The sequence below is a fragment of the Lontra canadensis genome, unplaced genomic scaffold (assembly GCF_010015895.1).
Source record: "Lontra canadensis isolate GAN:19392208 unplaced genomic scaffold, GSC_riverotter_1.0 scaffold38, whole genome shotgun sequence".
Taxonomy (NCBI): domain Eukaryota; kingdom Metazoa; phylum Chordata; class Mammalia; order Carnivora; family Mustelidae; genus Lontra; species Lontra canadensis.
In genome coordinates, this window is record NW_022631032.1 from 10,377,872 (window position 1) to 10,399,902 (window position 22,031).

Consider the following 22,031-nt stretch of genomic DNA (forward strand, 5'->3'; position numbering starts at 1 on the left):
TGTGGTTTAGTTAGAATGTTCTCTTACAATTCATTCTTTTTTATTAATCTTAGAAAAGTTAAAGCATCCATGCACTTAAAGCAACCTTGGCTGAAATTTTCCTTCATAATACATGCTTTTTTTTTTTTTTTTCATTTGAAACTTAATACCTTGCTGTGTTGCTGAACAAAGTGAACTTCAAACTACAATTATCTTCACTATGTTCAACTCCTCTCTGATGGCTGTCGGGACCCATTGATATGTTCTTTGTATCAGTAATGACTGTGCATGTGCTATTTCGTATTCTGCTTCTGTTACTCTACTGATCTCGCGTTTACATCTGCATGAGTCAGGACTGCCCAAATAGTTATCTTCAATGACAATCATAGTTCACGTTAATGGAGCTGTCAGGCCAGGCAGTATGCTAAGCACTTTGCACTATCACGTTTCATCCTCACAACAACCCATCTGAGCTGGGTGCTGTTATCCCCATTTTCCAACTTGGGGAAACTGAGGGTCGGGGAGGTTAAGTCACTTGCCCCTGGTCAATGTCCAATGGAAGTGGCAGAGCTGGTCTCAGCCTGAGGTGTGGCTGATTGCGTAGGCGAGGAACGGTGCTCCACTCACTTTTTCACTTAAACTGGCCACCCTTTTTTTTCATGGACCCCACAGAGAAGCAGAAGAAACAGGAACAGCCAGTGGAGGAGGTGTTGGAAGAGCTGCGGGCCAAGCTAAAATGGACCCAAGGGGAGCTGGAAGCGCAGAGGGAGGCGGAGAGGCAGCGGCAGCTGCAGGTGGTCTCGGAGAGGAGGCACTGGGGAGAGCCGCTTGTGGACTACCCAGGAGACCCATGGGGCACCTGTCTCCCACAGGACCAGAAGTCTGGCTGGTTTTCTGCTGCTGAGAGTCAGAGCCAGGGTGGCATCTTCCTGAGTGTGGCAAATGATCTTGGGTTGTCTGGGAAGGAAAACTCAATTATTTTTCCAGATCTGTATGACCAAAAGTAAAGCGGAGAATTTCACTTTCCTGCCTTTTCCGGCACCCTGTGAGGGCATTTGGACCAGAATGTTAGCTTCTTACTTCACCTGCCTGGTTCGCTTTTTTGAGAACAAAGACTGGATAAACTCCAAAGTCCAGTCTCAGGGATGCACTTAGTAGATAACTGTAGAATGAAAATATGTAAACTTGCCTCACCCCTTCCTTCATGTAGTCATTCTTCATTCATTTCCTCATTTTATCATTCCTCATTTATCTAGCGTCAACTATGCCTCGAACAAAGAGAGAGAAAAGACAGGGTCCCTATCCTCAAGAGACTTTACAGTTCAGATAAGACTTGTCCCGCTCCATGACCAAACGATGGGGACTGTGGTAATGAATGTTCTTTGGGTCTCCATAGTGACTTGCCCAGACAAGGAGCCCTAGCATTTTCTCAATCAATATTTGCCATAATGTGGAATTAATGAGTCTATTGTTCTTGCTTTTCTTCCAGGAAGCAGAGATCACCCGTCAGAAGGAAATAGAAGCTAAGAAAGAATTTGATGAATGGAAAGAAAAAGAGCGGGTCAAGCTCTATGAGGAAATAGACAAGCTAAAAAAATTATTTTGGGATGAATTTAAAAGTGTTGCCAACCATAACTCTGCACTAGAAGAGGTACCCAACACAAAAGCATTCAAAGTTCTTTTGCTAAAAAGCTGTTTATTCTCAAAATTTATTTCTTAGTTTGTACTAGTTTTATTTCATCTGCCATTTGGGCTAATATAATATGAGGCCGGATAACAGAGGCCGGTGCCAGGAATCGAATCCCTGTTCTGTCACATATTGGCTGTGTGACCTTAGGTGAGTTACTTAGCCTTCCTGTGCCTCAGTTTCTTTTCTGTAAGATAGGCTGCTGAAAGGGCTACATTAGCACATAGACCGCACTTAACATTGTCTGGTATGTAGTAAGAAATTCCCAGACATTATCTTTATTTTTGCAAAGGGCTTTCTTTCATCACTGGACAAGAGATGAGGCAGAATTTAAATGAATGCACTTTTCTCCCAGCAAGTTGTGAGTTGAGTGCTGCCTACCTTCCAGGCACTCTGTTGGGGTCTGTGGAGATCACACATAATAGTAAGATTTACTGACTGTAGTTACTGGTTTCCAACCCCTGTGTGGGTCATTTTATATATATACATTAACTTTTAATCCTCACAACAACAAAACAACCATAACATTCTCAAAGTAGGTACATTATCCGTTTACTTACTTCTTTTTTAAAGTTCCTTAAAAGAAAGCTATTATCATTCCTCCTTTGCAGGAGAAGACATTGAGGCCCCCTGTTATGGGGTCACACAGCTACTAAGAGGTAGACATTGGGATTTGAACTTAACTTTTGAAACTTCAAAGCCTCTTCTCTTCTACTGGGTCTACTGTCAGGTTTATTCAGGAAAACCTTATTATAGGTTATTATCCCTGGACTGTATCTTACCATATAAGCCTGTATGACTGTATGGCTGAAAATGTTCTGAGGAGAAACATGTTCAGAATATATTTAGCTCTAATTATTGGTCCTTCTAACATCAAGGAGAATAATTTTTTTGTTTTTGAAAATGAACTGTTTGATCGCATTTCTCACAATCATTCTACGTTTTGCTAAAGAAACACCTGGACAACTCTTCCAGGAGGAGATCGTTATAGGATATGCCTGGGATCTTGGGTGGTCCATTATCTCAATCTGAGATGGGAAGTCAAGGATGGGGAAGGCTTGGGGTTGAGTTGATGTGTGTGTGTGTGTGTGTGTGTGTGTGTGTGTGGTTATCTCTAGTGACCCAAGTCCTCTCATCCTAAATGTTCCCACATGCGGTAAGGGATGATATGTGGGTGACAAGATGCCACTCTACCCCATGGAGCTCGTGCTCTTACCAGCTCTGTGCTCATCATTCCTGAGCTCGCCCACACCCCTGTTGACTCCCATTCCTCCCCCAACATGGTGTTAGCTGACTAGACATTTGATAGGTATTGGTTTGAATTTGGAGTTATTGTTCAGAAACCACCTCACAGGGTTCCTTCAGTTCAGAAATTCGAAATTTTGGTAAATGAGGACATAATTCTTACCATCCATGGTTTCTTTTTAACTTGGATCACATTTTCCTAAACCAGAATATCACTTTTTTTTGGTTTTTCCTCTATAGGATTGCTTATGCTGTGTTTTTGTGTCCGTATGTCTTCCCCATCTCCTCTCAAGTGACATTTTATTATTATAGGAACCAAACTGGATACACACTTCTCAGTGTATTTGGATAATTATTTTGTTAGTTTTTCTTCTTATTTGGGGGAGAAAAAGATAAGATTTCATTTACCATGGGAATGAATAACACAGTAAGACCGTCTGTCTCATTACACAAGAAAAGATTCCCCTTGGTGTTAGGAGGGCCAATGAAAGGGAAATACTTCTTGAAGATGTTTCTCCTCAAAATTTTCTCTTTGATACCAAGTCCTGTGAGCTTACTTTGGCTAAGTTGCCTGACTGCAGAGAGAACTTGAGAGAAGATGTGGGGTAAATCCAGCTGCCAAAGGAGTCCCTAGTTGAATGGGAATTGCCATGAAGGTTTGTGATGCCGAGAGAGCCTGCTCTCTGGTTGTCTAAACATTGGTGTGAAGACAGTAATGACACATCAGAAGCTGAGGGTTGCACATACACTTGAAAAAGCATTTTACTCTATGATAATACTCAATTAGAAATGGTTAAGATTTTACCTGATATTGCTTTAGCAGTCGAGAAGAGTTGAAGAATGGTAACAAGTTAAACTCAGGGACGTGCAGTTCTTTAAAGCTTTAATGGGGGGCTTGTGAGTTTGGGGTGGTAATAGAGATGGAGATAATTTGCTTTTGTGACTGCAGAAGTGATATGTTTAAAAGTGTAACCACAGGTGGCAAGGCCTGATCTCTTGGATCCCCCTTTCTGTGCCTTTTCCTTCAGATTACACACTGCATGCTCAGGAATCACTAGGTATTGGTGACACCACTCCAAGCCAGGCCAAGCCAGGCCTTGTTGGTGACAGCCAGCATTTTTTGATGGGAAGAGGGACAGGAGAGCTCAGGGAATGGTCCAGAGTGCATGAGACCCTCCTAAAGCCTCTAAGAGTCTGATTCTCTTCAGCCTATTCAAGACTGAGGAGGAAATGGGGGCAGAAATGTCTGGTGAGCTCTGGGCTTTGGGTACAGTCGAATTTCAGTGCAGTTGAAATTCTGCTCTTGAATTCTGTTTGTCCATGGGTGCCTGCTTCTCCTGTGTAAGCATTGAGCTCTCAGGGGAACCTTTGTGGAGGGGAATGCAGACTTGTGTGAGTATATGCAGGCACATAGATGTCCGGTGAAGACAAGCTGGAGTTTGTGGTGGGGTGAGGTGGGCCCTTCTGACCGTATAAAAGACAACATCAAGATTAGCTCTTCATCTGAATAAAACCGGGCCCTGGCTTTTCAGAAACTGCAGGTGCTGCAGTCCCACAGTGTGGTGGAGTCCAATCTCGGGTCACTGCGGGATGAGGAGTCTGAGGAGCGACTCAGGCAGACTCAGGAGCTCCAGGTCCTGAGGGAGAAGATGGACGTTCAGGTGAGCTGAGGGCTCTTTCCTTTTTCCCTACAGCCAGCCATATTGCTATCAACAAAGTCTCTCAGTTTTGCTCTTGGCTTTATGGAAGTTGGAAGGCATTAGGTTTTTGTTTCTGTTTTTTTTTTAACCTTTAAAATTTTTTTAATTCATGCACAGCAAGAAAATTTTACATTTTACTATTGCACATATGTGCACATATGCAGATAGACCTATGTTGATGTGTTCATGTATGTACAAATAAAATGGAAATATATTTTTAACAAAACAATATTTATCTTCTCTATGCATTATGCAGTTTGATATTTTCTATTTTATTATTATTATTATTATTTTATTATGTTCAGTTAGCCACCACTATACAGTACATATATAGTGTGTACTATATAGTACATCATTAGTTTTTGATGCATTGTTCAGTGATTCATTAGTGGCTATAACACCCAGTGCTCGTCATAGCACATGCCCTCCTTAATACCCATCACCCAGTTACCCCACTCCCTCCTCCCCTCTGAAACCCTTGGGTTGTTTCCTGGGGTCCATAGTCTCTCATGGTTCATCTCCCTCTCTGATTTCTCCCCCTTTGGATTTCCTTCCTTTCCCCTATGGTCCTCTGTGCTATTGCTTATGTTCCATATATGAGTGAAGCCATGTGATAATTGTCTTTCTCTGCTTGACTTACTTCACTTAACATAATCCCCTCCAGTTCCATCCATGTTGATCCATGTTGATGGGTATTCATCCTTTCTGATGGCTGAGTAGTATTCCATTGTGTATATGGATTACATCTTCTTTATCCATTTGTCTGTTGAAGGGCATCCCAGCTCCTTCCACAGTTTGGCTATTGTGGACATTGCTCCTGTAAACACTGGGGTGCATATGCCCCCTTTTTTCACTACATCTATATATTTGGGGTAAATATCCCGTAGTGCAATTGCTTGGTCATAGGGTAGCTCCATTTTCAACCTTTTGAGGAACCTCCATGCTGTTTTCCAGAGTGGCTGCACCAGCTTGCATTCCTACCAACAGTGTAGGAGGGTTCCCCTTTCTCCACATCCTTGCCAACAGTTGTTTCCTGTCTTGTTAATTTTTGCCATTCTGACTGGTGTAAGGTGGTATCTCATTGTGGTTTTGATTCATATTTCCCTGATGGCTAATGATGTTGAGCATTTTTTCATGTGGAAGACATCAGGTTTTACCTTTGCAGACCTTCTGCCGATGCATGAAAGCATGGGATCAGATTCTTAGGGTTCTCAGGTGAGGCTGGTATATACATGGGAGCAATATCAGGTTTGCTTGGCATCTTTTCAAAATACATACAGTTATGTCCCTTACTGGGTACCTTCACCCTCATTTTGGTTCCAACCCAGTTGAAAACAACTCTAAGGAAGTGTGATAGTCTCCTGTTTTGAAGGCGTTTCCGGTGGGTCTTGTGGGTGATGGTAAATATCCAACAACCACTCTCTGGACCGAAAAAAGCTTTAATTTGTAGCAGTTGCCATTGTCCATGGTGTAAGTTTTCCCACCCAGGCCGATTTCATGCTGCCGCCGAGAGGCCCCTGGGTGTGGAGTTGGAGAGGCTGGCACCCAGTCTGCTTTCCTGAGGCTGCAGGAGGTGGCTCCGGCCACCACTGGAGGGATCTTACAACAGTCCAGCTACATTTGGTCTGCATCACTGATCGCTCCAGGACAAGGAAGGACCTGATCACTCTATCAGATCGTGCTTCTGTTTCCGCTTGCTAAGATTGTTGGGAAAGAGCTTAAAGTCTAACTGAGATCGGTAAAGTGTTTTTACTGCTTGGTGTTTTACAGGTTTCACTTTAAGAAATGACCTTTGTTCTCATCATTTGCCTCTTTTTCTATGGATTTCCTTACCAATTTGAGAGTTTCTATGATATGGAACTTAACCCAAACTTTTCTTGTTCTTGTGGTTATTTAATTTTTCAAAAAGATTTTATTTACATTTTTGTCAGAGAGAGAGAGTGCACAAGCAGGGAGAGCAGCAGGCAGAGGGAGAAGCAGGCTCCCTGCTGAGCTGGGAGCCCAATGCTGGACTCAATCCCTGGACCTTGGGATCATGACCTGAGCCAAAGGCAGATGCTTAAGTGACTGAGTCACCCAGGCGTCCTGTTCTTGTGGTTGTTTCCCCCACAATATTGTGCCTCCAGTTTTGTTGACCATATGAAATTAATAATGTTTATGTGGTCAAAATGATCAAATTATCAATCTTTTGTATATGGCCACTCTGAGGTTTAAAAAGAAAATGTTTCTTTGTTTCCTTTTAGTGCCTTTAAGGCCTTATTTATTTATTTATTCCTTCATTCATACATCCCTCTTTATTAAGGTATGATTGGCATGTAAGAAGTTGTGCATATTTGGTGTACATGACTCAGTGAGTTTGGGAATAACTATTTACCTTTGAAACCATCACCACATGAGGGCACAGTCATATCTATCACCTCCCAAAGTTTCTTCCCACCCTCTTTATTATTATTATTATTTTCTTTGTGTGTGTGGTGATAACACAAATTAAGATCTACCTTCTGAGCTAATTTTAAATATACAACATATCTTGTAGAACAAACCTTGTACCCTTTGACCATAACCTTCCCACTTTCTCCCCATCTTAACCCCTGGCAACCACCATTCTCTCTCTGTTTCTATGAGTTTTAGATTCCACAAGTAAGTGAGATCATACAGTGTTTGTCTTTCTTGTCTGGTTTATTTCACATAGTGTTATGTCCTCTAGGTTCATTCATGTTGATGCAGGATTTCCTTCTTTTTTAAGACTGAATAGTATTCCAGTGTATGTATGTACCATGTTTGCTTTATCTATTCATCTATCAGTGGATTATTAGGTTTCCCTGTTTTGGCTATTGTGAATAATGCTGCAATGGACATGGGAGGGTATCTCTTTGAGATCCTGATTTCAGTTTTTTTAGATCAATATCAAGAAGTGGGGTTGTTGGATTACATGTTAGTTCTGTTTTTAATTTTTAAAAATTATTTATTTATTTATTTATTTGAGAAAGAGAGAGAGGGCATTTGCAAGAGAGGGGAGGTGCAGGGGAAGAGGTACAAACAGACTCTACTCAGAGCACAGAGCCCATTGTGGGGCTCATCTCATGACCCTGAGCTGAAATCAAGTCAGATGCTTAACTGACTGAGCCACTGAGGCACCCTTAAATTTTTTTTTTTTTAATAACAGAAAAACAAACAAGTTTATTAACAAATACATCTCATGTCTACCTGGGAGATATCCAGGGGAAATGAGTAAGTCTGTTTTTAATTTTTGAGGTACTTCCACTCTGTTTTTCATAATAACTACAATAATTTACATTCCCTCCAGCAGTATTTGAGGATCCTCTTTTCTTCACATCCTCACCAACACTTGTTTTATCTATCTATCTATCTATCTATCTATATCTATTTTAATAATAGCCATCTTGACAGGTGTAAGGTGTGGTATATCTCATTGTGGTTTGATTTACATTTTTGTGCTCACTAATGACTAATGTTGTAGGACTTCTTTGGGGAAATGTCTATTTAGACTCTTTGTCTATTAATTTTTTTTTCTTTTTGTACTGAGGTGTAGACGTTCCTTATATTTTGGATGTGAGCCCCCTATCAGATATGTGGTTTGCAAAATATTTTTTCACATTCCATAGGTGGTTCTCCTTTTGGGTAGAATGTTTTGTATATGTCTGTCTTGCCCATTTGGTCTATAGTGACGTTCAAGTCTAGTGTTCCCTTTTGGTTTTCTGCATGGATGATCTCTCCGTTGTTGAAAGTGGGCCAATGAAGCCCCATACTCTTACTGTATTGCTCTTTCTCCCCTCAGTTGTATTAATATTTGCTTTATATATTTAGGTGCTCTGATTTTGGATGCTTCTATATTTATAATTGTTATATTGATGAATTAGCCACTTTATCATTATATAGTGACTTGTCTCTTCTAACAGTTTTTTACTTAAAGCCTTTGACAGAATTATAGCTACCCCATTCTTCTGGTTGTGGTTTGCATGAAATATCTTTTCCCATCCCTTCAGTTTCAGCCTGTGTGTGTCCTTGAGATGAATCTCTTGTAGGCAGCCTATAGCTGGATCTCGTTTTTCTAATCCATTCAGTCACTCTGTGTCTTTTGATTGGAGAACTTGGTCCATTTAAATTTAAAGTAGTTAATGGTGAGTAAGGAATTACTATTGCCATTTTGTTAATTGTTTTCAGACTGTGTTGTAGTTACTTTGTTCCTTTCCTCCTCTCTTGCTGCCTTCCATTTTGATGTGATGGTTTTATTTTGTAATGGTATGTGTTGATTCCTTCACCTTTTGCATATCTGCTATAGGTTTTTTGTGGTTAGTGTGAGATTTACATAAACCATCTTATAGTACAGCAGTCTATTTTAAGCTGATAATAACTTAATATTGGTTGCATGCAAATACTTCTTGTCTTACACCTCCTGGTGTCTACAAATCAGCCAGTCGGATCTGTGGATGGTTGTTGAGATCCCCATGCCGGGCACCACAGGCTGATTTGGCTCTGCCCTGTTCCCCGGTTCTGAGGGCGGGGGAGAGAAGTGGGCCTCCTGGGCAGCACCCCGTGAGGCTGGGGCGGTGGGTGCTCACTTGCTCTCACTTTCCTTCATGGGAAAAATTGCAGGCTATGGGGGTGTCTCTCTAGGCATCAAGCTGTGTCTCCTTGGGGAGAGCTGAGGCAGGTAAAGTGAAACTTCTCTGGAGTGCATCTATTCCCAGGGTTTTTTTTTGTTGTTGTTGTTTGTTGTTTTTGTTTTTGTTTTTCCTCCTTTGAAGTGCCAGAAACTCTCAGCTGGGTTCCTGGGCTCCCACAGAGGAATCCGCACCTGTGGGTGGTTTGAGAGCTGGAATTTCTTATGGTACTGTTTTACTGATATCACTTCCAATTTTTAAGTTTAAATCTTTGACCCACCTAAAATTTATTTTGGTTTAAGATATGAAATAAAGATTCAAGTTCATATATTTTTTTCCAGGCAGTTAACCACCTTTTTGAACTCCATTTGTCAATAATCTATTTCCCCCAGACTAAGATTCTATCCCCCACCACCCCCTAGTCTTTGTCTGGGATTTCTCTTCTTTTTACTACTTTGCCTAATCATGAGCCAGCACTTTTTAATTCCTGTAGCTTTGTAGTACATTCTGATATCCAGAGTCCTGTTTATCTTTTTCAGAAGGCAGAATGGAAGAGAAAAATGAAGGAACTTCAGGGAAAGCATGCGGCTCAGAAGCAAGAGGTAACTCTGGGTGGTCTGGGGTAGCTGGGTTTCCTGAGACCTCCTCTTACCCTATGGCACCCCCATCCTCTATCACTAGCCTCCTCAAACTGACCAGTATTTGGTTGCTGATGGTGTTCCTGGTGGCTGACCCTAATCAATCCCCAGAAGGGGTCAGCCGCCCAAACAGCAGCCTTCCTGGCCAGGAGTCAGGGCCTCTGGGATTTGTCTTCTGAACCCAACACCTGCTTTACTCTGTGGTCCCCTATGCAGGGACCCCTTCAGGCCATCCACAGAGAGCAGGCCTGGAAACCTTAGATGCATTATCTGGTCATTTCATGTTTGGGTTCTTCCTTGAAACCCCACCCAGGAGAGAACCTAAGCCATCATTCAAGGGGAGCCCACATGGAAAGGCTCAAATACTGAGATCGGGGAATAGGGAGCAGCAGGCCTCAGGATGAGAAAACAGCTTCTATGAAAATGCCCCTGAGGAGGAAGCAAGTTGAGGAGGAAGCTGGTTATCAGAAGCTCCAGGTACTGCCTACAGAAAGCCCAGAAGAGGCAGGTGCTCAGATCAGAGGCTGGCACTCCCATTTCCAATAATTCCCATCTGATGGGTTTTTTAAAAAAGATTTTATTTATCTATTTAACAGAGAGATCACAAGTAGGCAGAGAGGCAGGCAGAGAGAAATGAAGAGAAGCAGACTCCCTGCTGAGCAGAGAGTCCAATGCGGGGCTTGATCCCAGGACCCTGGGATCATGACCTGAGCTGAAGACGGAGGCTTTAACCCACTGAGCCACCCAGGAGCCCTGACCATCTGATGGTTTTATTTTATTTGAAACATCTTCAGATGGGAAATACAGTTTAATTTATTCCAAAAGTGGAAGAAACATATGAAGGCACACTCAATACAATGTACTGAAATACATGGAGGTTCACTTCCACCCCAACTCCGTCTTCCGGCCCCCAGCACCCACCCCGTGGCTGTCTGTCCACTTGTACTGCTTTCTTGGGTATTTTTCTAGAGTTTCTTTATGCAAATAGAAACAGTCTCATCTTCTCTCTACTCTTAAAATAGCACGGGATGGTATTTTCTTCACCTTCGGTTTTTCCCTAAAAACACCATTGGATGACTCATGAATGGCCTCAGGTTACCTGACTGTCCTTCCGTGGGTGGTCATGCTGGACAGAAAGCCTGTTCGCCCTGATTGTAGGGGCCTGCATCCAATTCTCACTTCCCCTCAAGCACAGCTTGGAAATATGCCCAAACTGGATAGTAGTCCATCCTGTTAGAAGCCACCTGCCCAGGTCTGGAAGCCCCCACCCCACTTCAGATGAAACTGCGGCCAGCGTGTGCCTACAAGAGCAGGCCCTGCAGCTCCCGGGCACTCCGAGGTCGCTGCGACACCTGACTGACCAAGTCCCCTGTGCCCACCAGCTGCAGGAGCAGAACGAGATGCTCCGGGCCTCCCTGTCTCAGGATCAGAGGAAAGCAGCTGCCCGGTCCCAGCGCCAGATCAGTGCTCTCCGCGCCCAGCTCCAGGAACAAGCCAGGCTCATTGCCTCCCAGGAGGAGATGGTAGGTCTGTCCCTCCTCCTTGCCAGACCCTGAGGCCCCTAGGCCTCTTCTCTGTGAGGATCTCCTTTGATTCTCCAGACTCACTGGCAGTGGTCTCATTAGCGAGGCTCTCTCAGCAGAGAGAAGAATGAGGAAGCTGCGGCTATCTCTTTCCAGGCTGAAGATAGCCCTGTTGTCCGGAGGGGCTGAGCTAAGTTCACACTAACACCAGACACTGTCTAAGGGCTGGCACCTGCTTGATACTTGGTGTATTACTTCATTTAAACCTCACTGCTGCCCTTCAAGGCAGACATTGGCTTCCCCCCATCTTCCTTTGACAGATGATGGAACAGGCTGGAGAAGCAGGTACCTCCCTCAAGTCCACAGAGCACACCCTATAAGAGCCAGTGGGGGGATTCAGCCCTGGCCAGGCAGTGCACTGCAAAACTTGGGCTCTTTTCATTGCGTTCTCAGACATCATTTCCTGGTCAAAACACTTGTTCTAAATTAATGGCCGCTGAAGATGTTGTCAGACAAATTAGTATGGTGAGAAGTCATCTGCTCACGTAGCACCTCTCTCCTAGAGCTGACCCCTTGACATACTGCTGCTAACTCTCTGCCTAGTCTGGGCTCAGCTCCCACTTCTGAGCTGCAGGTCAGGGGACAGGTGTCTCTGCCATCAGAGGGGTCCCTCTGTGGCCTCAGAGCCTTGCTTCTGAAACCCCCTCCACACAGATTCTCTGAGCAGAGCGCCTCCTGTCACTATCGAGTTCAGTCTTCTTGTTCCCGCTCCCTGGTTTTTGTGTTTTCAGTTCTACCCAGTCACTCGGGTAATGGATCGGACCCTCTCTTCTGCTTTTCGTTTTACTGGGCCTCCCCCCACATAGCTCTTTCCTGCTCTGGCCACCTCAGGTCCAGTCTGGAGATTTCTTCCTTCTGTTACGCGGGACTCCTGTTTGCAGATATTTCACTAGGGAGCCCATTGGCTAAACCTGGATTTAGAATAGGTTAGTAGGGGTTTATTTGTATTGTAACGTCAAAAGAGGAGACAGTTGATGGCCTCGGTTTAGCAGCAAAATTATGTCATTGAAAATCCAAACTCAGTTTTTCTTTTTTACCATCTTCTGTGGGTTGACTTTTGTTTTCATGTTTGACCCTTATAATTGCAAGATGGCTTCCATAGCCCCAACCATCACAACTATATTCAGTAGAAGAAGTTGATGAAAAGGCCCCTTTCTCAGACTTTTGCTTATATTTTATTGGTCAGAGCTGTGTTACATGGGCAACCATAGCTGCAAGAAAGGTTAGAAGGCAAATAATTAGTTTTAGAGTCTCTAGAATAGAGGTAGGCAAAGGAAGAAGTAGTTGGAAATTGGCATTGGATGTGTCATTCATCAGTAGATAATAAAAAACAACTGAAGCTTAAGCAGAAGAGGAAATTTGTCTTAAGGGTAGACAGGATGTCTCAGAGAGTTCAAGGCAGGAGAGCAGCTGAGTCTGGGATTAACTAGAATGAGAGACATAAATGTGGTCAGGAGTGTTCCTTTGCTGTGTGTCTCTGTCCTTTTCTCTAGATTTGCTTAAACTTGTTCCTTTTATTCTGAAGATCAGCTTTCACGTCATACCAATCCCATATGGCAATACAAACAAACAAACAACAAACAAGCAAACCCAAAACCAGTTGGCTGCCACTGGCTCTTGACTTCACATGTTTCCAATGCAGAGTTCTCTGCCCCAACCTAGACACTTGGCTATGGTTGTGGTGTGGGGCCACGTCACAGGTGGCTGTTCCATGTGCAACTGTGTGGAAGGAGGATGAAGAGGCACCTTCTGGAAAAGGGAGGGCTCAGCAGTTTAATGATTGTCCAGCTCATGCCTCCTTCTGCCCAGGGGCCCCTCCGCTCATGTCCCCATGGTGGGGAGAGCCCGCCTCACCCTGGTTGTCCACCAGGTGTACCAGCATATTGCTGTATGCCTGTCCCACTCCACTCATGTGGGGCTCCTGCCCTTCAAATCACAGTCCCTCTCTGAAGAGGGGCATTCTTGCCTCCCCATAATGGATGCTGCTGTTCAACCTTGGTGCCATCACCCCCCCTTACATATGGATGGCAGGAGGTGTACTGGGGGGTTGGGGCAGCGTTCTCCGAGCTCCTTCTAGTTCCCAGTGGGGGATATGGAAACTGACTATCCCTTCTTTATGGTGCTGGGCAGGCCTACTGTACAGAGCAGGGTTCCCGGCTGCCTGTTCTGTTATGTATCTTTGCAGATCCAGACCATGTCTCTCAGGAAGGAGGAGGGTAAGTTCTCATGGGGTGTTTTCTAATAGTCTTGGCCTCTTCTCTCTCCTGTCCCCCACCAGTCAGTTTATAGAATGAGGGGGTGGCAGTGAGAGCAGCTCCTGGGTCATGGGGTGTCAGGCTCGCTGGCTGGGTGAGGGAGGGCAGGGCAAGAAGAGATCTGCTTCTGGGACAGACAGATGGATTCTGGCCTGGCCTGTTCTTCTCTGTGGGGTGGTGGAGACCCGGGGAATGGTGAAGATCCTGCGGGCAATGATTGATGGAGCTTTTCACGAAAAGATTCTAATTCCTCATGCCTAGGGTTCGAGCAATCAACTTTGACCTTCCTCTCAGGGTGTAGCAAGTTGAATATGAATGTGGCCTGTCTAGAGTATGTGTAGTCTTCCTCTGGGTACCCTGGTGTGCTGCTGTGTGCTTCTTGTGTGTGTGAGTGTCTCATGGATGCACGTGCTGGCGTCTAAAGGGAGCCAGTAACACACAGGAGACCGCCCCTGCATGGAGGACCTTGGCCAGGCCCTTATGAAACCTGGCCCGTTGGACTCCCACTTCTTCTGTCCTGTCTCTTTAGCCACCTTTCTGCCTTTTCTTGCAAACCCACATGCCTGTCCCTAATTCCTGCCTCTAAGTCAGATGTTCCTTCCCCAGCTTGGCCAGCAGGTCAGAGAAGCAGCCTCCCTGTGGCCTTGAACGTCCTGAGGGCTGGGGCTGGGATGTGTGCCATGCGCGTCGCCAAGCACTTTAGATTCATTGTCTCATTACATTGTCCCCACTTCTTAATGTGGGCCCAGCATTATCGGCCTCATTTTTTAGATGAGGAGACTGGGGCTTGCTGAGGTTCTGGGATAGCCGACCCCCCACCACCCCGCCCCGGGGTTGTGAAGGACCAGCAATGGGCAAGCTGGGCTGGGAACTCTGGTCTTTCTGGCTCGCGCTGTCTGTGCTCGTGACTGCAACTCCATCCATCCTGCCTCTCCTGGTGAAGAAATGACTGGAAGGCTTGCTCTTTCTGGCTGGCAGTCATGTGGTGTTCTGCGCTTTCCTCCAAGTCAGGGATGGTATCCGGGGCATCGGGGCCACTAACTGTTGGGCTCTCCTCAGGGACCTGTGAGGGCCTGAAGGATGTGGTCACAGAAGAAGACTCTTCTGAGGAAGGTGAGGCCTGACTCTCTTTCCCCGGTGTCTAATGCAGGATTCGTCCTGCATTAGATTTGTCCTCCTTGTCTAGTTTGTCTCTCCCTCACTGTGTCTGGCTACCGGAAGCCCGGGGAAGGGAAGTAGAAATATGAGACGAGTACTTTAAGCACCTTGTGTGTGCCAGGCAGGTTACACACAGGCCTTAATGTGCGATCTGATGGCTCACTGATGGGGAAGCCCAGAGAGGGCCAGTGACGGCCTGGAGTCACAGAGCCGGCAGGTGGGCGGAGGCGGGATTTGGAATCTGCCTGGGCTCCCTCTCCACAGTCCTGGGCACCTTTTGTTTTCATTCAGTCCATTCGGTGGTGAGTCTGGTATGCAGAGAGAGCTCAACCAGATGATTCAGGGGATGCAAATAAGAAGTGGAAAAAAAATAGCAGTGTTCCTCTGACTGTGGGAGCTCCTGTGGGAGTTGGGGAGAAGAGCTCCCAGGAGAGATCAGGGAGTGCACGCAGCTGACCTGCTGACCAGGGCCTGCCCTTTGGAGCTGGGCTCTGATATGACAAAAGTGACCCAACCAGTGCACCCAGGAAAGGGTTTTATTTGTGTCACCAAAGAGTTCACCATGGGAATTTTGTTTTTTAATGTAATATTTCTTCCTTTACTTCTGAAACAGTAATCTATGCTCTTGGAAAAAAAAAAAAACAAGCAAGCAAGTGAGCAAGTGAGCAAAAGGGTGTGTGTACAGTGAGAAGTAGGTCTCCCTCCTGCCGGGCTATCCAGTTTCCACCCAGAGATCACACTGCTATGCTTTCTCATTTATCTTTCCAGAGATATTTGGTGCAGATATAAGCACATATGTGTATGCATTTTTTTCCTTTTTCCCAGATGGGATCATACTATACATACTGCTCTGTATTTGGTTATTTTCTCAAAAACTTATTGGGAAATCATTTCCTGTCCCTTTATGTACAGTTGCTTCATTATTTTTGCAGGGCTTTACAGTATTCTGTTGGATGGATGAACCAAAATTTAATGATCTATTTATTTAAGGATTTTATTTATTTATTTGACAGACAGAGATCACAAGTAGGCAGAGAGGCAGGCAGAGAGAGAGAGAGAGAGAGGAGGAAGCAGGCTCCCCACTGAGCAGAGAGCCCGATGTGGGGCTCAATCCCAGGACCCTGAGATCACGTCCTGAGCCAAAGACAGAGGCTTTAACCCACTGAGCCACCCAGGTGCCCCACCAAAATTTATTTAATTAGTCCTCTACTACTCCCCACCCCCATCCCGTGCACTTAACCTTGGAATTTAGAAGTACAAATTAGAGATACATGTAACTTTGTTGGGGGAAGCTCTCTGCTGAGTAACACTGTTAACACATTACTGGACCTGCTGAGGTCCATAGAGGGGAGGAACCAAATCCTTCCGCAGAGGCTGCCGAGATCGTGGAGAGCGGGGCTGAGGAGGGTGCTTTGGCTGACCCCTACCCATCCCACTTGTCACACGAAGCTGGTGTCTCCCACACTGATACACTGTGCTGGACCTCTTCGTATGCTGGCCTGCCTCTTCTAGTCCCGGATCAGCAGGAGAAATACCACTTGGGAACTTGTTAGAAAGGAAAGTTGTCAGATTCTCAGCCTTATCCCACATAAGCAGAGTCAGAAATTCTGGGTTGGGGTCCAGCAGCCCATGTTTGCAATCTCTGGGCGTCCTGATGCTTGTTGGAGACCCACTGTCACACCAGTGGCTGTCCGCAGCTGACTGCACATTAAGAATCACCCAGGTCACTTGCAACTCTCCGAGGACCCCACCAGCCACCCCCCCGACCTTAAACAGAACATATAGGAGGTGGGTTCCAGGCATTGGTAGTATTTAAAGCTCCTGGTGATTCCGATGTGCAGCCACGGTTGGGGCTTATGCCCCAGCGTGGACTTGATGGAGGAGGACCAACCTTGTGGGGGGCAGCTTGCTAAAACACAGGTTGCTGGGTTCCCAATCCATAATTTTTGACTCCGTAGGGTTGGAGTGAGATCTGAAAATCCGCATTTCTAATAAGTTACCTGGTGGTGCCATCACTCATGCTCACATTTCAGGAACCATTGCTCTAGAACACTTGGTTCTCAGGCTTGGGTGTTAGAAGATCTGAGGTCTAGGGTCCAGCTTCAGAGATTGTGATGTCATTAGTTTGGGATGGGGCCCAGGAGATTCAAATGTGTGGCCACAGTTGACATGACCATTCTTGAATGTGAGCCCCTTGAGGGTCTTCTTCTGTGCCCCCCAGCACCCCAGTACAGGCCTGTTCATTCTCCATATTACTTGTCAGAAAATGTCTACTGAGTGAATCTAAGGTCTGGTCCTGCTGTAAGGGCAGTGTGCCCACCCTCCCTCCCTCTGCCCACCCTACACTAGACCCGACTCCTTGGAAGGCCTCTTTGCAGCAATGACCACATTTTATTGTAATGGCTTATTTTATTATCCTCTGGGTCCATATTTCTCACAGTATGGTCTGTGGCTCAACTCCACCATAATCATTTAGACAAGTTAAAGTGCAGTTTCCAGGGTCCTTTCCTGGACTTATGGAATCAGACTCTCTGGAGGGTGGGGCCAGGGAATATGGATTTTTAACTCCTGTGGTCCTTCTGTGTACTGCTTTGGAGGGCGAGTCCCTGATCTCTAGAGACAGTAAACTTGAAGGGAGTTTATGGTGTCTGTCCCGTGAGAATTCAATCCCCTGGATGGGAGCAGAACGTGATACAGCAGTAGGTGAGAGTGTCATTTGGGGCCAGGATCACAGGGCTGGCAGCCGGCAGGGCCTGGAATCTGTGGTTTACAAATGCCAACATACAGAAACAGCCTAAGTGTTCATTGATGGATAAATAGATAATGAGGTTGAGGTAGATATATATAATGGAATATTATTTAGCCATAAAATGGGGGAAAGCCTGCCATTTGTGACAATATGGATGGACTTTGAGGGCATTATGTGAAATGAAATAAGTCAGACAGAGAAAGACAAATACTATATCATCTCCTTTATATGTAGAATCAAAACAAACCCAAAACCAAACTCGTAGAAGAAAAGATCATAATTTGTGGTTACCAGAGGTGGTGGGTAGGGGAAGGGGATTGGAGGAAGGTGGTCAAAAGGTACAAGCTGCCCGTGAGAGCAGAAACGAGTGCCAGGGAGGTCATGGACAGGAGGACCAGAGTTACCACTGCTGGAAGACATACAGGAAAGCTGCTAAGAGAGTAGATCCCAAGAGGTTTCATCATAAGGGGAAACTTGTTTCATTTTTTCTTTTGTATCTGTATGAGAGGGTGGGTGTTAACCAAGCTTACTGTGATAATCTCAGAATAAAGTCAAGTCACTGTGCTATACACCTTAAAAGTATAAGCTGCTCTGTGTCAGTTATGTCTCAAGAAAACTGGGTTGGGGGGAGGAACGGAGCTCGGCAACAAGCTGCTTCTAGGGCTCAAGAGCAAGTCAAAAGCCCACAAATCCCAGATTCACCTGGGCAGCACTGAGCCCAGATCCTGGCAGCCCGGACGGGCAGGGGAGGAGAATCCTGCAGGCAGGTAGGTGGTCTGAAGCAGTGGGAGCCAGCAGCAGAAACATCCCCGGGCGTCTGGGATGGACACTCAGGTGGGGTCCGTGGCTCTGGGCTCGCTGGCCAGAGACATGGGTCATGGGCTGGTGAGGGCCACGCAGGTGCTATGTGACTTTGAGAGTGGAGGTTTTGGGTGCCCAGGCTGACCTTGGTGGATTGTTGTGTGCTGCAGATCTGGAGGACTCCCGAGACGGACAACAGAATGTGCTGGCTGCTCTGAGGCGAAACTCCACCCTGCTGAAGCAGTTCAGGCCAATCTTGGAGGACACCCTGGAAGAGAAACTGGAAAGCATGGGGATAAAGAGAGTAAGTGCGGGGGCCACAGCTGCAAGGGCTGCTGCCTACCATTTGGATACGTAGCATTCTTAACCTGGCAAGTGCTTGATTTCTCTTAGCTGCGTAGGCTTATTCATCTTACTTGTTCCAGCTGGGGAGCCTTTCATATCTGGGAATATAAGCCCACATGGCTTCTCCTTACCTCACGTCAGCAGTATGGTCTCTCTCCTCCATTTCTAGTGGTTGCTGGGGGTGTCACCCTGTGTCCTGACCTCTCTGTGCTCTCCACTCATGGGCTGCTTTCTTCTGTGCCCATTTATTATTTTTATTTTTATTTATTCATTTGAGAGAGAATGAGAGCGAGAGAACACAAGTAGAGGGAGTGGCAGGGAGAGGGAGAAACAGACTCCCCACTGAACAGGGAGTCCTATGCCGGGGTCAATTCTAGACCCTGGGATCATGATCTCAGCCAAAGACAGACGCTTACCCAACTGACCCACCCAGGTGCCTACCATGCATGTTTTGACAAGGCTCCCAGACCCTAAACCACCACGCTTTGTGCAGCATGTGCACCCCCTGCCCACCCTGCTCTGACGCTCACTGTATCCTCTCCCAGAGAACACCCAGCGCTGATCACAGGGACTCCCAGGTCAGCAGCAGGTACGAGAGGCTTTGGGGGAGGTTGAGGGGGCTTCTGTCTTCAAAGAGGAATGTCTGTCTTTTTTAGGATGCAAAGGGAATCTCCATTCAAACTCTCAGACACCTTGAGTCCCTCCTGAGAGCCCAGAGGGAGCAGAAGGCACGGAGGTTTTCTGAATTTCTGAGTCTGAGGGAAAAGCTTGTCAAGGAAGCCACCAGCAGAGTGAAGGAGGGACAGAGGAAGAGGGCATCAGCGTCCCAGCCAGACACCAAGGCTCCAGGTGAGCTGGCAAAAGGGCATCCCTGGGGGCTGTGACTGGGAGGATCCGGGCTGGTTTGCACACAAGGAGGGTGCACTGCCTGTCCCCAGCAGGGCATTACTTTCAAGGGTGAGAGGGGCGTGTCCTCACAGATGACTGAGTCCAAAAGTTCTCTCTTGGGGGAACCAGAATCCAGGAGTGGGCGCGAGTCACCCAGGGAAGTTGGTGGAGAGCCAGAGTTGGGCCTGTGGTCAGCCCTGAGTGTGCTGCCCCACTCAGCACCTTGGCTCTACACTGCTTTACTTGCTTTGATCACAACTTGTACTTTGCTCCAACAGAGAGTAGCCCATTCTGTTTCTGGCTCTGAAGTGGGGCATGTCAGTGCCGGGAGAAGACCCAAGGCCTGAGAGCACTGGGGCTGCAGGTGGAGGCAAATAGGAGTCAGATGGAAATTCTGCTGGGGAGCAGTGGGAGGGCGTGAGAGGCTGGGTGAGTTCTGCCTGCCCACACATCCTCAGAGCTTGACTGTGGTTCCCTGGGCCAGATCACAGTCCCTGATTTGCCCCTGGGGCTTGTGACAAGGACAGGCCCAGTGGTTCTTGGGGAGAATTCAAATGTGTGGGTGAGGACCCTCTAGTCTCTGTCCTCAAGGAACTGAGAAAGCAAGGGAATTTGTGTTCTTAGGTTTGAGAATCCCCCATTTCTGGAGGATTCCCAGATCCACTGGGCTGCTGAAACTGGGGGCTCTAGGGAGGGCTTCAGGGGTTCGAGGCTGTTTGTGCAGGATGATGTTGCAGCTCCTTTCCCTCATATGTGGCCAGAGGGATACCGATTCTCTTATCGCCTCCTGTATAGGCAGACCCAACCTGAACTCTTCATGCTAAGGAATTTTCCAGAGTGTGGACACATTCTCTGGGGATATGTGAGATGATTTTTGTTGGTACAGGGACCAATAATTTTAAAATCTATTGAGGCTGATCTGTGCCAAGGCTTGCTACCTCAGCTGGGAAACCAGCCCAGACTAGGAGGTGTGATGGGGCCAAGCATAGGGGTGGGGTGTGTGGGTGCGTGGGCTGAGAGGAGAGAGGGGCCAGGGAGGCAGGGAAGAGGAATGAAAGCATCTTCTGAGGACAGGCTTCCAAAAGAGGAAAGGTACCTTGTTCCTCCAGGTGCCCCCTCCTGTCTAGCCCTTGCTCCTGTGGTCAGAAAGCCAAGAGTGAGAACCACCCCTTGCCAAGCTCCCCTTCCCAGATCCAGGGGCCCCACCTTCTCCAGGGCATGTCTCGGAGGTGTGAGATGAGTAATGTATTTTTACAGCATTTTGTAGACCTCTCTTTCCAGCTCTACGCCCACATGCTAGTTTTCTAGGTCCCATGAGTGCTATGTGAATGCTCATCTCTGATTTCTGCCTCGATTGCGCCTCTTTTTGTTTTGGGGCAAAGCTGTGGGATGAAGCAAGGCCATGAGTAGCAAGAACCCTGGCTTTGGGGTGGCTGATGACCTGAGTTTGTACTGACCACTTCCTTCCATGGAATTGTGGGCCTTGATTGAGTCCCTGGATCTCCTGCATCCTTGGTAAAGCAGGGAGAACAGCACTGTCCTAAGGGCTCGGGGCTCGGTGGATGCTGTAGGTAGAGGGCTTAGCTTGCTGTCGGTATGCAGTAACTAGCTGTCGTCGTTCCCTTCCCTCAGCCAGTTTTGTCTGCCTTCCCTTCCCTTCAGTCTGCCCCTCCTAGAAGATCCACTTCCGTGTAAATGCGTTCTCGGAGAGCAGTGTATTTCAGACGTTTCCTATCTTGAACTACAGTAAGAAACACATTTATACGGTGACAGTCCACACACGAGAGTTTCATGCAAGAGAACTTACTCTGACTCCCTGCGATGTGCTTCTCTTTCCATTAAAAAAATTGTCGATCCTGGATCCTCACCCTCCTCCTACCCCCAGCCTCAATGGGACTTGATGCAGTTCAAAGGAGGGAGGCGCTGGGTCTGCTGGCCTGCCTTTAGCCCTCCTGCCACCCGCCTGTTTGGGAGGACAGTGGTGGATGTGGGTGGCCCATGTGGTCCTGTGGCGACCTCTGGTGGCAGCAGGGCCTTCCTGCAAGGTTACCTGAACTCTCGCAGCTGCAGCCTGGGTGGGTAGAGAGGGTGGGGCTCCTGGGGAGATCAGGTCCTAGGACTGCAGGGTGAAGCTGCAGGAAAGCTGGGCCCCTCTTCAGACCTCCCGACTCCCGTGGGATTCCTGGAATGATGTCATGACCCTGGAACACAAGCTGCTCTCCTGGTCTCTGGTGGAACTATGGGCCGTCCCCAACCCTGAGTCAAGCCAGCAGCAGGACAGACAGCTGGGAGTGGGGGCAAGGACTTTATTGGCTGTGGCTATTATGGTATAGAGTGACAGAGTGACTTGTCCCATTTCTAGTGGGCCAGAACCTCTC

The 22,031-nt window shown here is 46.8% G+C and overlaps 1 protein-coding gene across 4 annotated transcripts in view; it reads left to right on the forward strand.

The window, feature by feature from the left end:
• Positions 1 to 22,031, forward strand: part of DZIP1L (DAZ interacting zinc finger protein 1 like) — a 41,740-nt gene that overhangs the window by 14,629 nt on the left and 5,080 nt on the right. For all 4 annotated transcript variants that reach the window (XM_032869618.1, XM_032869620.1, XM_032869619.1 and 1 more), the window contains 9 exons: positions 652 to 773; positions 1,469 to 1,630; positions 4,444 to 4,572; positions 9,776 to 9,838; positions 11,257 to 11,397; positions 13,643 to 13,673; positions 14,772 to 14,825; positions 18,591 to 18,724; positions 19,422 to 19,614. In XM_032869618.1, coding sequence (XP_032725509.1) covers positions 652 to 773; positions 1,469 to 1,630; positions 4,444 to 4,572; positions 9,776 to 9,838; positions 11,257 to 11,397; positions 13,643 to 13,673; positions 14,772 to 14,825; positions 18,591 to 18,724; positions 19,422 to 19,614 — 1,029 coding nt within the window. The remainder of the gene's footprint in view (positions 1 to 651; positions 774 to 1,468; positions 1,631 to 4,443; positions 4,573 to 9,775; positions 9,839 to 11,256; positions 11,398 to 13,642; positions 13,674 to 14,771; positions 14,826 to 18,590; positions 18,725 to 19,421; positions 19,615 to 22,031) is intronic.